Source organism: Anopheles merus, chromosome 3R (genome assembly GCF_017562075.2).
Source record: "Anopheles merus strain MAF chromosome 3R, AmerM5.1, whole genome shotgun sequence".
NCBI classification, from domain to species: domain Eukaryota; kingdom Metazoa; phylum Arthropoda; class Insecta; order Diptera; family Culicidae; genus Anopheles; species Anopheles merus.
The window spans coordinates 18,420,435-18,436,442 of record NC_054084.1 but is presented as its reverse complement, the minus strand read 5'-3'; the positions used below and the strand labels follow the sequence as shown (position 1 = coordinate 18,436,442).

The window sequence follows — 16,008 nt, the reverse complement described above, 5'->3', positions numbered from 1 at the left end:
GTACGTGCTTGCAGAAACTCTCCGCCCTCGGGCGATGCTGGCCATCCCAGAGACAAGGACCGCCTTCGCCTTCCGAAACCCGTTTTTGCGTATATGTCTTGCTCCGAATGCGGAATCTGATGCGTATGAGCCCGGCATGACGATGGCAAATGTGTTGAGTCGCATTAATTTACTTCGCGCCTCTCGCCAGAATCTTTGCGTCCTTGTAATTGTTATTGTTGTTATTATTGTGTTATTGTAAAGCGTGTGACTATTTATGTTATATTCCTATTGTACCCTTACATATATCGAGAGGGCTTATGAGGTCCGTCGATCATTTAATAAATATACAAATATACAAATATACATCCGACGTGGCACGATATTCTACCGCTTGGTTAAATAATCGACAAGACGAGCAATGAAGGTGATTGACGATCAATGCAACGGTTGATCTGCGCAACTTAAATATTCCACAACATAATCTTACAAAGCCGGTCTCGTAGTACAGTCGTCAACTCGTACGACTTAATAACATGCCCGTCATGTGTTCAAGCCCCAAATGGACCGTGCCGCCATACGTAGGACTGACTATCCTGCTATGGGGGGATCAATAAGTCAGTGAAAGCCAAGCCCACTAGTAAGTGGTACAGAGGCAGGCCTTGACCGACAACGGTTGTTGAGCCAAAAGAAGAAGAAGAAGAATCTCACAAATGTGATTTAACAGCACAACATTCCACAACACAGTTTATGGTGTGTGTGATGGTGGCAAGCATCAGCAACAATCGCAGGTTTTGCTGGTGTTGTGTCGACATAATTTAGGTAGCACTGTAAGTAGTTTTCGTTAAGTATAAAACACTCATTAGCTAGGGAGTGCCCAAGCGGGGCACTCACAACAGAATATATAAGTGTGCACGTGGTGGGTATCGCTCTTCTCTTCTGTTGTAACGTGAGAGCGGTAACAAGTACAATAAACTACCGTTTCTCGAAAAGTGGTGTCTTAATATAACATGGCGATCCTGCCAACTCAAAGTGTGCTTCGTACCGTGCTATTCAGTAAAAAAAAGTGCAGTGAATAATAGTTGCAAATTTGGTCAACTCTACCAAATAATCACGCATGGCTACACGAAACGAAAAAGCTACGTAAAATAGCTGTATTAATGCACCGAGCAATACAAGCGTACAAGCCTCACCTTCACATTGCGTGACGACAAACGACACCCAAAACCGAGCATCACCATTACCATTGGGTAACGCCAGAAAAAATCACCAAATCAGAAGAGAATTATCTGCGCTGACCGACAAACCAAATCAGCACGACGAGCAGCACCTGTAACTAAATACAGCTACAGCAGCGTGCCGACCGCCATCGCACTAACCAACGGAACACGAGACGTCAGGGCATCGAACTTCGCCATCGCAACGATCGAAAAAAAAAAAAGTGACATCAAGGCACCGTGCTCCAAAAGCGTGCTAATAACGAAAATACAACATCCGAGAACATCCTTCCACCGAGCGAAGAAGAAATCCAGCATCCGAGAGCATCATCGCGCCGAGCAACAGAACGCGTTACATCGAGAGCAAGCTGCGCCAGCGCGTTGAACGAGAGAGCCACACCAGCACGTCTAGCGCCGCCATCGCGCTGATGATTCACTTCGAGCCAGCTGCAGACGCATAACCTATACGCAATAAAAGGTACGTGATACCCCCACAAGTAAGTGCCACAAAAAAAAAAAAAAGTGATTTTGTAACTTAAGCTAGATAGGATGTTTTATTTAGTTTTGCTATTTATTTTTTTTAAACTGTGCATTATTTATTTCAAAATATTTTAATCGTATTAAATCATAAATCGTGTTTGAAAAAAAAAAAAGAGGAAGAAGTGTTAGGTAAAGTGAAAAAAAGTCGAAGTGTTAGTGCAGTTACAGCATTCCTATCCACGTTAACCCTTTGCATTGGTTGTTTTTGCTAGTAAGTTGGAGCCTCGTGATCCTTCGTGATAATCTCATATAATCGGGCTTAATTAAATCGTTCGAACGTGATGAGTTCTTATCAGTTTTTTGGGTTTTCACAATTCTAAAAAAAAAAAAATAATAATAATAATAATAATAATAAATTTAAATATTTTTCATCATATGTTTTTTTTTTCACCATGCGATATAAGTGTTAACAGTGCGTAAAACAAAAAAAAATAATAAAAAAAATATATATATATATATTTATATAATAATAATAATACATTTTTTTTTCCTTATCATATAAAGTGCATTCATGTAAAGTGTCATATAAAGTGATTTACCTGTTATCTTATTAATAATATTTTCTTTCCAAGTGGTGTCTAAATAACTATTACATTTTTTAAGTTCCTGTATACCTGCTACTAGTTCATACTCTTACGCATATTGTTAAATTGAATTTTTCCGCTAAATGAAAAAAAAATCATTACCAGCTACTAGCACCCCTGCAACTAGAACTACTAGGAATAAAACTAATAGTACCCCTGCGATTAAAACCAATACAAATAAAACTACTGGTATCCCTTCCAATAAAACCATTATAAACGAAACCATTACAAAAGTAACCTGCAGTGAACCTTGCACAATGGCAGCCAAGTTGGATATTAGTTTAGCACTAAAACTGGTCAAACCTTTCGATGGTACCAATACGCTATTAAATCCATATATTGAAAGTGTTGAACTACTTTTAGATTATGCTGAAAAAGTGCCTGAAGTGGACATCGTTAAATTTATGAAAACCACATTGATTGGTACTGCTCAAGGAGTCATAGACACAGCATGCAATGTAAAAGAAGCTTTCAGTCTTCTTCGTTCACGATTCAGCGTGCACTTAACGCCGCTAGCTGTAGAAAAAGAATTAACCGCGCTGAAACAAGGCTCAAAAACTATTTCCGAATTTGGGAAGGAGTTAGAAAAAATGGCAGCTAAATTATCAGCAGCTCATGTAGCTGTAGGAACTTTTTCTACGGAATTTGCCGCACATAGCATTGTTAATCCAATTATAGTACGCGCCTTTACGCAAGGTTTGAATGAAGCTAACACAAGATTTTTCTTGCAAGCACGAAATCCGCTTACACTTTGCAAAGCCATATCAGATGCTTTAGAATGTGAACCGATTGCAGAGCGATCAACGGCTCTTTGGTATCAAACCCCGCGTCCATCGCAACGCTATACGAGACGCCCCCAAAACTCATACTATCCTAGGCAATCGTATAACCCAGCATATAGAGGTAGACCATACCAGCGGTATTCTAGTAAACAAGGTTATGAAAACCAGCCACGAAATATTACAAATAACAATCAACGTGGATATAGGAGCAGAAATTATTCGAACAGCCACTTTCAACAGCGAATGCCAAGCGCAACATCAACTGAGCGAAGCAATAACAACAATAGAGTGCATTTGGGAAATGCTAACGATTTGGAAGATTTTCACGATGCAGTTCCAAACTCAAATGAAGAGCATGATGAAATAATTAATTTATTTCGTTAAATTACAATTTGATACGGGCGTTAAGGCCAAGTTTTGTTTATTCGGAATTAATCGCGATCTAGTGATTGATACCGGAGCTACATGTTGCGTATTAAATTCAAACTATGTTCCCAAGCAAGCCGTCATAGATAAAACTTATACAATAAGTATTCACGGTATCAACGGAACTACTAAATCTTTAGGGTGCATTGAAACAAGCATTTATGCTAACACGCAAAATTTTCCAATCATATTTCATGTCGTAGATACACTTCCATGCCACATTGTAGGATTAATAGGAGCTAACTTTTTGAGAAAACATAAAGCTAATATAAATTTTGAAAATATGAGTTTGACTTGTAATGCCAACCATAAACAAACATGTTTTATAATCCCACCCAGAACAGAATTTGTTACCTTTATCGATACTACACACACTGATACTTGTGTAGTGCTTAATGAAAAAATTCAACCAAATGTGTACATAGCTAACACAATAGCGAATCCAAAAAATGGTAAATTACCAATACGCATAGCAAATTTTCAAAATAAGTCAGTAACAATAACCAAACTACAACCAACTATTACACCCGCTTCAGATTTCAACATCTTGGAAATTAAAACTCCGCAACATAATATTGATCATGCTAATCAAATGTTGAAGGAACTTGATTTATCACATCTACACGAAGATGAAAAGGAAGTTATTGCCAAGATTTGTCTCAAATATAATGACATATTCTGTTTGAAAAATGATAAACTAAGTACCACTACAGTTTATGAAGCGTCTTTAAAAATAAAAAATAATACTATGCCTATATATTCAAAACCATACAGGTTACCGTATGCACAAAAAGAAGAAGTTGATAACCAAATCCGTAAAATGTTAAAAAATAAAACAATTGAAGCCACACAGTCAGAATGGAACAGTCCAATTTTATTGGTTCCCAAAAAGGCTAATGCTGATAAAAAGAAATGGAGGCTTGTAATCGATTATCGCAAAGTAAACAATGTATTGCAAGATGATAAATTCCCTTTACCGAATATTGATGAAGTCATAGATACCTTATCAGGATCTAAATATTTTTCACATCTAGATTTATCTCAAGGGTACTATCAATGCAAATTAAGAAAAGAAGATCGACCAATTACCGCCTTTACTACCCCAACTGGTCAGTATCAGATGACAAGATTGCCAATGGGACTAAAAATAAGTCCTTCTACTTTCTCGAGAATGATGACAGTGGCAATGTCAGGCTTAAACGCAGAACAATGTCTCATTTACTTGGACGACATCGTCGTATTTGGAAAAAACATGCAGGAACATAATAAAAATTTATTGGATGTCTTTGAGCGATTACGGCAAGTGAACCTCAAATTAAACCCGGAAAAATGTCATTTTTTGAAGAAGGAATTAATATATCTGGGACATTATATTTCCGCAGAAGGGATAAAACCCGATCCACAGAAACTGAAATGCATCAACGATTGGCAACCCCCTAAATCCTCCGATGAAGTGAAACGTTTTGTAGCCTTCGCAAATTATTATAGAAAGCACATAAATAATTTTGACGCTATTTGCATGCCATTAAACCGGCTAACAAGAAAAGGAATTCCATTTGATTGGACTCCCACTTGTCAAACCGCGTTCGACACACTTAAAGAACATTTTGTTAATCTTCCGGTCTTAGACTTCCCTGATTTCAGTGAAAACAATACTTTTGTTCTACATACCGATACCTCTAACAGTGCAGTAGGTGCAGTACTAAGTAACCAAAACGGGAAACCCATTTCGTTTGCCAGTAAGGCCCTTAACAAAGCCGAGCTTAATTATGCAACCATAGAAAAAGAATTGTTGGCTATAGTATGGTCCGTTAAACATTATCGTCCATATCTTTATGGAAGGCATTTCAACATTTTTACTGATCATAGACCTCTAGTCTATCTCTTTACTATGAACAACCCCTCAAGCCGTTTAACCAAATTTAGGCTAGCGTTGGAAGAGTATAACTTTACTATTTGCTATAAGAAAGGGACTGAAAATGTAATAGCCGACACCTTATCAAGATTACCATTATCTGATCTAAAAACCATGAGTGCACAGGAAGAAATACTAATTACAACAAGGTCGAAAGCTGTCAGCAACGATACATGCCAAAACAATAATAATTCAGCAGTATCTAAAGCCAATTATATTAAGCTGCAGTTTTGTAACGATGCAAAAGACCTTGTTATTTCAAAAGATAACATTTTTTTGCCAAAATCTTACACTATCGTTCACCTACGGGGTGTGATAGTTAGGATTAAAGCCCATGTGAAAGCACTGAAACATAAAACATATTTGGTGATAGAAACAAATGATGAAATTACTAAACAATTTATGAAACAATTAAAAACCCTGAATGAGAAGGGAATGCCAGAAATCATCGTACTCAACGAAAAGGTTGAAGTAGTAAAGGATTGTGAAAAAGCGAAAAAGCTGATAATAATGAACGATTTCCATACCTTACCAACGGCAGGACACGCAGGATTCCATCGGACTGTCAATACGATCAAGCAAAGGTATACGTGGCCAGGGATTGATAAAGATGTAAAAGAAATGATAGCCAAATGCAAACAATGCCAATTATATAAATCAAATAAGCCACCAAAAATACCACTAAAAATAACAAATACCGCAAAAACAAGTATGGAAAAGATATTCATTGACCTAGTAGGTCCATTAGTAAATTCACATGGCTTTGAATATATTTTAACAACACAGTGTGATTTAACCAAGTTTGTAACAGCCACGCCAATACAAAACAAAAGAACTGAAACAGTCGCAAAAGTATTCGTAGAACAGGTTATCCTTAAGTACGGAGTGCCCGAAACAATTTGTACGGATAGAGGCACAGAATTCCTTTCAACACTGTTTAACGAGATATGTAAACTATTACAAATAGAAAAACTGCAATCCACTGCGTACCATCATGAGACAGTAGGAGCTCTTGAAAACTCGCACAAACAATTAGGGAATTTTCTAAGAATACACAGTGATAGAAAAGCGTTAGATTGGCATAAATGGACAAACTTCTACGAGTTTGCCTATAACAATACAGTACACACTGCTACAGGTTATACCCCGTTCTACCTTATGTATGGACGGCCAGCAAATATACCATCTAACGTAATAAAAGAAAAAGTTAACAGAGTGCAATACGACCTTGAGAATTACGCAACTATTTTAAGGCTTAAATTGAACATAGCGCATGAGGAAGTAAGGAATCGTCTAATACAAAATAAGATTAAAAGCAAAGAGTATTACGACGAAAAAACAAAACATAAAACATTCCAACCAGGCAACCAGATATTAATTCGAGGAGAAAATGTAAAGAAATTGGAAACGCCGTACAGCGGTCCGTTTACAGTATTAGAAGATACAGGAGAAAATGTAATAATTGAGGATAATGGAAAAACCGATGTAGTACATAAAAATAGGGTAAAAGAATGGCACTTATAAAAAAAAAAAAAAAAAAAAAATAAAAAAAAAAGATAAGGCGTGTTGTGTCGACATAATTTAGGTAGCACTGTAAGTAGTTTTCGTTAAGTATAAAACACTCATTAGCTAGGGAGTGCCCAAGCGGGGCACTCACAACAGAATATATAAGTGTGCACGTGGTGGGTATCGCTCTTCTCTTCTGTTGTAACGTGAGAGCGGTAACAAGTACAATAAACTACCGTTTCTCGAAAAGTGGTGTCTTAATATAACACTGGTGTCATGTAAGTATCATAATTATATGCATTTCTTACTTTCTGGCTACAGGTTTTCTAAAAATTAGCTGAGATGCAATTAAAGAGCACATGTTGCATGTCGTGTCACCACGACCTAACCTAAGCTTTGACGACTTAGAAACAGAATATTACAATTAGATTATCACTTACCACCAAAGAATGAACTCTAGCATTTTGAAAAGCTCAGGAATTCCTTCACAAAGAAACACACAAATTACAGGGCTTTCAACAACAGTATTATATTTTGTCCCTTTGCTTATCCATTAAGTAATAATCATAATAGTAAAATACAATATATCCAAATACATGTACGCGCTATTCCATTGGTTGTTGTTTTTGGGCTCATTGGCTTAAATTTCTTTTTCTGCTTTTTTGTATTTTGAACGATTATTCGTCTGGAACACTTTAGCTTCAGAGTTTTGTTATTTATTAGTTCAGCATACTTGTTTGAATTTCGTTCCAACTATATAAGCTTTCAGATAGCAGGTTTTCGATCAACTGAGCTGTGTGTGAAATTATTTGACTTTAGCCCAATGAACAAAATGAGGCAGATAATACAAACTATTAAAAAAAACATATGCCCCGTTCGAAATGGTTTTGAGTTGTTATAGAACCCTTTCCAACATTCTCCAGAACGATTGATTTTAACACACAACATAATGCGCAATTTCCTCTGGTAAGTGTTCTCTTTTGTTTACATCTATCATTGATTAAATATTGGCTTGTTAAAGATAATAGAGTGTACAGTTTCACGCACACATTCCCACAAAATCAAACCACGTTGTATGTTTACATGAAAAAATGGTGACAAAAGTTAAGGGCAAGCTGCGGATTCAGCGAGTAAGCGAAGCGAATGATGGCGGTTGCCTTTTGTTTCTGTGTCAAAGAGCATTCATCTTGGCGTTGCTTAGTTTGCTTCGTTTATTACGTGTTAGCATTAGAGTGCTCTTAATCTTAGTTTGGCTTGGGCTTGAATGGAACGCGGCAGCAGAAGCGAGATTTGTTGGTTCGTGTTGTTGTTCCTGCTTTATACTCTTAAGTTTTATGTTAGTCAGATGGTCACACGAAGCTCAATTGCTTGTTTTTTGCTCGTTAAGGGTTTAAGGACACATGATATCTATTTTTAAAGGGTTTAAATAGATGAGAAAGTCACACAATGATGCTTTTAGGTCAGGAAGGAAAGAAGGAAGAGTATTCAACTTTGTTCTGTCAGTTGCATGATTTGTTTCAAAAGCTTGCTTGTAATGTTTTCATCTCTTTTTTGATATTATTGTCCAGCGTGTGTGATTTGATTTGTTGTTCCGTCGGTTCGATCTTCAACTTATAATATTTGTTTTGATAGCTTTTACATGTTCTAACGCTTTCTAAAGGAAAAGATTTTGAACTCAGTTCTTAATACGATTAATCTCAAATGGAATATACGAGTCTAAAGTTGTTTTTTTTTTCTTCTGGTAAGGAACAATGCTCTTCTCAGGTCATTACTATTAAATTGCCTCGTCTGAACGGTTCCCTCACATCATCATAGAATCCTTTCTTTCCAGTGAAATCGTCCATTTGTGGTGATGTAGCAAAGGCGTACAAGGCGTATTTGGTGCGTCTCCGTGTCGAGCCCTACTGACACTACCTTCCTCGCCGACTGACGCTGGCTGCTGCACTGTTCCCATCCATACCATTGCTGCACGTCGAAAGCACGCCGGTCACGTTGTGTTGTTGGTTGCTTGTAGTGTAGTGATCACTTTACCGACTGGGCGACTGAACCGCGAGACGCCATGCCATGACTCGGTGCGGCAGTTGTCCACCCCGTACACCACCACGTAGGTGCAATGAGATTCATTACAACATTATACACAGTAAATACTTGGCTGATTGGAAAGAGTAAGCTGTACGAAGAGGTTTCCCTCTCGGCAGGATATTGGGGACTCTGTATGAAAGAGGAACTTACTTAGGTCGCCGTGCGGGAAGTGTTGTTGGAATAGCAAGTGATCGCGTTCAGGGAAGTGTGTTTATGTTTGTTTTGAATGCGAGAGAATAATGAAGGGTTGTGCAAAACCGGGAATGGAGGGCAGAGGAAACAAAACCAAACCAAACGCATCCTTAAACGACGCTACTCTATACATGCGAGTGTTCCGATGTACGAGCTTGATCGTGCGTCTTACAATGTCGTCAGTAGCGCTCAAGTCAATATACGAGATTAATATCAAACATGAAACATCAAACTAAAGACGTCTTGCAAAAGACTTCAAACAGGAGCCGATTCTTACGCACTGGAGAGAGGTCTAAAGAGAAAAGTGTGCGCAGTGTGAGTAAATGGGAGGATTGTCTGAAATCAATGTATAAATTCAGAATCGTGTCAAATAGGATCGTTTCGACAAAATTACTTGTAGCATATTGTTTCAGTTTATTATGCAATCATCAAGATCTTTGGTGTTTGCTTCTTTAATCCTCATGAAACAAGGAAGTCAGTTAGAGGCTGATTATCTCATCTTTGGATGTATTCAAGGGGTACAGATATCTTTAGTCGTTAGATGTCTCAGAACGACTTATCTTGGATGCAGTCTTTCCCCGAGTTACGCGATAATGCGTTCCAAAGACGTATCTCAGATTTTCGCGTATATCAAATATTACGTTTTTCAGCCAAAATATCGTTGCTAAATGGTTATTTTTGATTGCAAGTAGTGCTTTCATGCACTAAATTGCGCATATAATACAAATTTAATACAAATCCTATTAAAGATTAGGGGTGGTTCCGTGGTATAGTCAGCAACTCTAACGACTCAATAACATGTCCGTCGTGGAGTCATAGGTCCAAGCCAATAATAGACCATGGCATATCTTCGTAGGACGTTACGTTAAACAGAAGAAGAAGATAGAAGATTAGATTAATTGCTATGGTTTTAGCGATTTCTAACATTCAACAATAGTTCAAATTATATTGCATTTTGGCAATAGTTGGCAAAAATTGTATTGATTTGACGTATGAAATGTCAAAATCAAAAATTTGCGTAACTAGAGTGTCGCGTAATTCGGGGAAGACTGTATTTCAACATCTAAAGTTAACATTGAAAGATTATTTATGATCGAGAACCTCAAACTTAATACAACAATTTTTGCTGTCCTTTTGATGTCTCACTTTTGTAGGGGCATTTTCAAACTTCTGTTCTGAGCTATTTTCAATAGCTCTTAAGTATCTTCCCTAATTGACAGGCTGTAATGTGGATATCAAGAATCAAATGGAGTAAAGTGAGACTATGTATGCTAAAGATTTATAAACCTTGATTTTTGCGTTGGACGTAGACTTCAGAATGTTGGAAAAAAGGACTCCAACGCCTTACGACTATGGATTTTTCGAAGAAGCAGATGACAAGTTTGAGATATAAACAAACAGCAAAGATATTTGAAGTCATTGGAAACTAAATACCCATCATACAATTGACCAATGTGATAGGAAATTGACTAATATAACAAAAGCTTATCCAGCAATACTGAAACGCTAAAACGTGCCTATGTTTCAGGCACTTTTGGGAGATTCTTAAACGAGACTGACAGATATAGCTTAGCTGTCCATATATACCAAAAATGAGTCAACTAACATACAGAACCACTCTCATCTATTGAAGAAATATAAATAAATTAAAATTGAATATATTCAAGACTCCATTGAAAAACATAAATTTTGAATAAATTGGTTCGCTGTTGCTCGCTCAAAGAATACCAAAGATGGTGGACAATTCCACTCTGGTGGAGATTTTTACACTCTTTGCTTCCAACTTCCATTCACCTAATCATACTAGAACACACATAGATGAACATTTTGGAAATTGATCCCAAAACTGATTTGTTTTCACTCTCCACTTTTGTCTAATTTAAACTATTTCTGTGTACTTTTTACCATTATTTAGTAACTTTTTTTTAGTAACTACGGTAGTAACTTACAAAGGACTTCAATAGAGACAGAACAAACGAAAAGAGACAAGTACGATTAGAAAGAAAAAAACAGCAAAGCCAAAACAGACGTGGCAGCTTAGATGGCTCACTTAAGCGGAAGAAGAAAATGGGAAATTATTGTTTTAGATTTAGTTGGAGTTTTTGTTGGAGTTAAGTACAATTAGTGTACTAAAGTAGTTCTTTGAGGGCAATATTCATTTAAGCTACAGAAGTTCATGTCAATATCCTAATGCTCCTGCTACAGGTATAAAAGTCGTACGTGGTGTGTTATTATTTGGCGTTTAGTAAAGAGAGGAAGATTACTATGTACTAATACTATCCACTTTTGGTATTTTGTTCTACTATCTAAAGGGGCGTTTTGGGGATTTATTCTAGCTGTTTGACGCAGCAGGAGCTTACTCATGTAGCATCATTTACCTACTCACCGTTGTGAAAACAAAGCCCAACAAACATAATACGCACTAACCATAGCATATTGCAATCCTGGAAGTGTTCGTTATAAACCAAACGCCTCCTATTGCTTTCCCACGAACGAGGAGCACTGTAGAGGACTAAACTGGATATTGCTAACGACAACTTCTCATCCAAGAGGCTGCTCCAATCTACCAGCCCACTCCTGTCGGATATACTAAGGATATGTTTGTGTGTCTGCCTGTCTCTGTGTATTCCAACGTATACTAAGAGATGTACTAAAAAGTGTACTAAAACTGAATATTCAACCATGCGTGCGCCCTCGGCAGCACTTTTACCTGTATGTGTTAATGAATAACGAAAGAAAAATGCTTTACGCACACATTCTTCCCCACCCTGGAGAAAACATTCCCACACCCTCCTGGATTAAAGCTTGCTGGTAAGATCGTCCCCCAGATCCGCCCCGACGTCCACCGTCACGACCCGATCGTCCCCGTTTTCCGACACCGGAAACTGGACCCGCTCCGTGTCGCCGTAGTTCGGCATGACGATGCACACGAACGACCGCCCGGTAGCGGTGTCCCGGGGGTGCAGCGTCACTGGCAGGAAGCGATCGGTGCTGCCCTCCACAAAGGTGGCCAGCCGCTGGTACACCTCCGGGTAGTGTTTGCGCAGATTGACGCCCCGCTGGCGCAGGACGGTCTGCACGTTCAGCGACACCTGCTCCCGGGCCCGCTGCGTCGTCTTGGACAGGATGTTGAACGACAGCACGAGCACATCGCCGACCGTATCGGGGCGCGGGCCCGGCCGCTCCCCAGCCCCCGGTCCGCTCGCGATCTCGCTCACGACCGTGCGGCACAGCTTCAGCTTCGCGCACCGCGACACCAGCTGCCGCTCCCACTTGACCGGGGCCGTCGCGCTGCCGGGCGCCTCCGACACCACGCAGATCGCGACGTAGAGCAGCATCTTCGAGTCGGGCTTGTACTCGGTGCTGAGCTTCAGCAGCTCCGAGTACAGCTCCGGTCCCATCTCGGCCGGCAGCAGGTCCGGCCAGCGCACGTACGACACCTCGCCCAGGCACTGGAAGCCCTGCTTGATGAACGAGTCGGCCCGCTCCGGGCTGCGGAACAGTATTCTAACAACACCTCGCCCCTGCGACAAGTAGCCCCGGCGCGCGAGCACGCTCAGGTGGCGGAGCGTGTCCGCGTCGTCCTTGCACGTGGACAGCACCAGCCGGCACAGGGCGGACACCCGCGAGTGCAGGCAGGCCTTCCGGTGCCGCTCCCAGTGCGCCCGGCGGCACTCGCGCGAGCAGTACAGATGGGAACAGTTGTGGCAGCTCTTGAAGGTTTTGCGGGCCTCGGCGAGGGTGGCGGTGGCGTCGCACCGCGGGTACCGGCACTTGAGGTAGTGCCCGTGGCCGGCCGCCTCTGCTGAGTCGAGCGACACGCGCCGGGCGATCCGTGCGTCCAGTCCGGCCCCGAGCAGATCGCCCTTGGACGCTGGTTGTTGCTGCCCTTGCTGTTGCTGTTGGTGATGGTGGTTGTGCCGGCCGCTCTGGTTGGTACTGCCGCTCGTTGTCGTCGTGGTGGTGGCGGTGCTGCTGATCGCCATCGAGCCGCCGCTGTCGTTGCGCTTGCGGGTGCCGGCCGCATCACCTTCGCTTCGGCGGCGCGTCTGCATCGGTTCGATCTGCAGCGTTTGGTTACTGCTGTTGGGCGCTGTTGGCGTGAGACAGGCATTAGCTACTCTTGCTGCTCCAATAGGATTGTAGTGGTGGGGTGTAATGGGGTTGTTTTTTCGGTGATCGTTCAACCAAATCCGGACCGCGTCCAACACACGTCCAACAACATTCAAACATCCATTACATAACACCAATGCAATTGATGGGAGAAAAGGAGAGGATTAGGACAGGATAAAAAGGGTTTTTGTTTGGGTTGTGAGTATCCAGCAACAAATCGCAAGCATACAGCACGCACATGAAAGGCACAAGGATTGGTAGGAAGGATCAGTTGGGAAGGAACGATGGAAGGCGATTGAATAACGGAGCACATCGGTCGAATAGCGTCGGAAAAAGAGCATGAGAAAGGGGAAAGAAAGCAGAGAGCGTACGTGAAAGCGACATGTCCAGCAAAACAACTTTTTATGTAGGCAAACAATGTATACATATTAATCGATTTGTTGGAAGGTTTGAAATGTTGATGTAAGATGACAAGTGGCAATAAATTGATTTTGAAGCAAAAGTCTCAAAACTTCGATTGAATGTACACCAGTGGCAGCCTGTTCAATGCAAAATTATTCTTAAATTATAAAGCACATGTTATAAGCTTGCAATTATGTATTAAAGAAAATAAAAGATAAATAGAAAAAACAGAGGCAATTGACACAGATTGAGAGATTTACTCATACATGCAAATTGCATACTTTTAGGCGCAATCGTTTTGTGTAATCGTTAAGGTGTAAAATTCAGGGGGGAAAGACTACTTTCCGCCTAGCAGTATGCAATATTTTTGCATTTTGCAGTGAGCGATAAAAATGAAGAAGTGTTCGTTATTTTAAAACTTTTTTTCGTTGCATTATGCGCGATAGTCTATTAAATGCGCAATAATTTCGGCACAAACAAGCAAATTAGCAATTATTATTGTTGCTTTAATTTCCTTTTGCTTACAATATCCTTCACTTAATGCACACATATCATCTTACATCAGTTAAAGCACTCAAAAAAAAATCTTATTTAAATATTGTGCTAAACAAAAACTTTACCTAAAACTAAGCTAAGTATTCGATTCTACACATAACTTAATAGAAAAATACAACAATTTCGAGCAAGCAACAAACACGCTACACTACACAACAATCAAACATCTACAGTAAAAAACCAAAATAAGAACAACACAATACAAGAAAATAGTTTTAAAATGGGTCCACAGTTTGAAAGACGTTTTTCGAATCAATTTCAACAAACAAACAAAATAAATAAAAATAAACCTTAAGCAACAAAAATTTCCCAGTAAAAACCAGCTCAAGCCGAGTGATTGTGTCAGCCGATTTTTTTACAGAAGAGCTTGCTTGTAGTGTGTGTGTAAAGTAATGGGCAACGAAAAAGACCGAGCGAAAACACTTACAATAAAAAGGCAGCAACACATCGGAACACAAAACCAAAGAACCAAACAAAACGCAAACAAACGTACTAAGTTGGGCCGGGGGCATTGATCGAAAGGATTCAGTTCGACACAGTATATAGACAGGAGGATCGTTCACTTCAGCTTCGGTTCGACAGCCGTACGGTCACGTATGAGATCTCACACAACGGTTTTGGACATAGCAAAAAAAAGGCATTTGAGCGTGTGTATGGATGTGTGTTATTACAGATTTGCTGCTGCTGGTACGGCCTTGACGCGTTTTGCGGGCGTTTACACGATACGTACTGTTGATGGTTCAGAAGAGACTCTGAGATTCACAGACAGGCGCTGGCTGGCACGTTTGGTGGTTTCGTGGAACAGGACGGCACGACACTGAACGGCAGTGGCAATGGCCATCGATTCCGCCTAGTGCATGCCGCCATCTCGGTAGCCGCGTGTGCTACGGTCATCTTTTCTTCTGCCAACTGCTGCAGGGTCGGAGTCGTCCAGTTTTGGGAGTGGGGATGAAAACGAAAAGGAAAGAAAGGAGGCATACGAGAACACAAAAACGCAACAAACACATGTGTGAATGTGAAGAAAAAGAAGAAAAAAAGAACGAAAAATTAGGTTAGAGTACGAAACGAATCATCTCTAGACGCTATAACATTCATCTGTCTATCTTGTCGACTAAAGTATCGAGTGTTTTCGGAGAAAACGGTAACCTAACGTTATACTGAACGTATATTGGAGTCGAAATTAGTTTAATTAGATGTTTTCTTTTTTAGTTTAAAAGGGGCAGCTCAGTCCGAAAGATCCTTCATGCAGGTTAGAGTACGGTTCATTCCTTTACATTATGCACACAGGCAAGGCAAGCAGGACGTTATATGTTACAAAATTCGAGGTAAGAAAAGAAATAATCAAACCACAATAATCAAACGGCACAAATCGAACTCAAACGTACTTCTGATTGAATTAGCGCTTAGTGGTAGATTAGTGGCAGATGCCTGTTATTCAACATTCAACACAAACACATAGAAACACAGAAGAAAAACAAACGGTAGTATAGCCTAAAAAACCCCAAAGAAAGAACAACAACCACAAGAACACGTTTGCTCTAACGACAGGAAAGTAACGCATAACAAAACACAACACTCTAGCGTAACGTAACGTAACGTAACCATTGAAAGAATAGCGAGAGACAGGGAGACTGAGCTGAGAGCGACACTGAGAAGCTACAGAGTACGGTAAAAAGGCTATTAGGAAGACTGATCCCAATCTAAGCTCAGCAGAG

At 40.1% G+C, this 16,008-nt stretch overlaps 1 protein-coding gene across 19 annotated transcripts in view; it reads right to left on the bottom strand.

Moving 5' to 3' along the window:
* LOC121595177 (filaggrin) overlaps positions 1-16,008 on the bottom strand; it is a 141,930-nt gene that overhangs the window by 24,575 nt on the left and 101,347 nt on the right. For 6 of the 19 annotated variants that reach the window (XM_041918873.1, XM_041918876.1, XM_041918880.1 and 3 more), the window contains one exon: positions 8,686-13,349. The exons of 1 other annotated variant lie outside the window; for it this stretch is intronic. In XM_041918873.1, coding sequence (XP_041774807.1) covers positions 12,022-13,349 — 1,328 coding nt within the window. In that variant the 3' untranslated portion in view covers positions 8,686-12,021. Of the gene's footprint in view, positions 1-8,685; positions 13,350-15,023; positions 15,206-16,008 lie in introns of those variants that run through there. 12 more of the 19 variants (XM_041918884.1, XM_041918881.1, XM_041918888.1 and 9 more) reach the window with 7 other exon arrangements.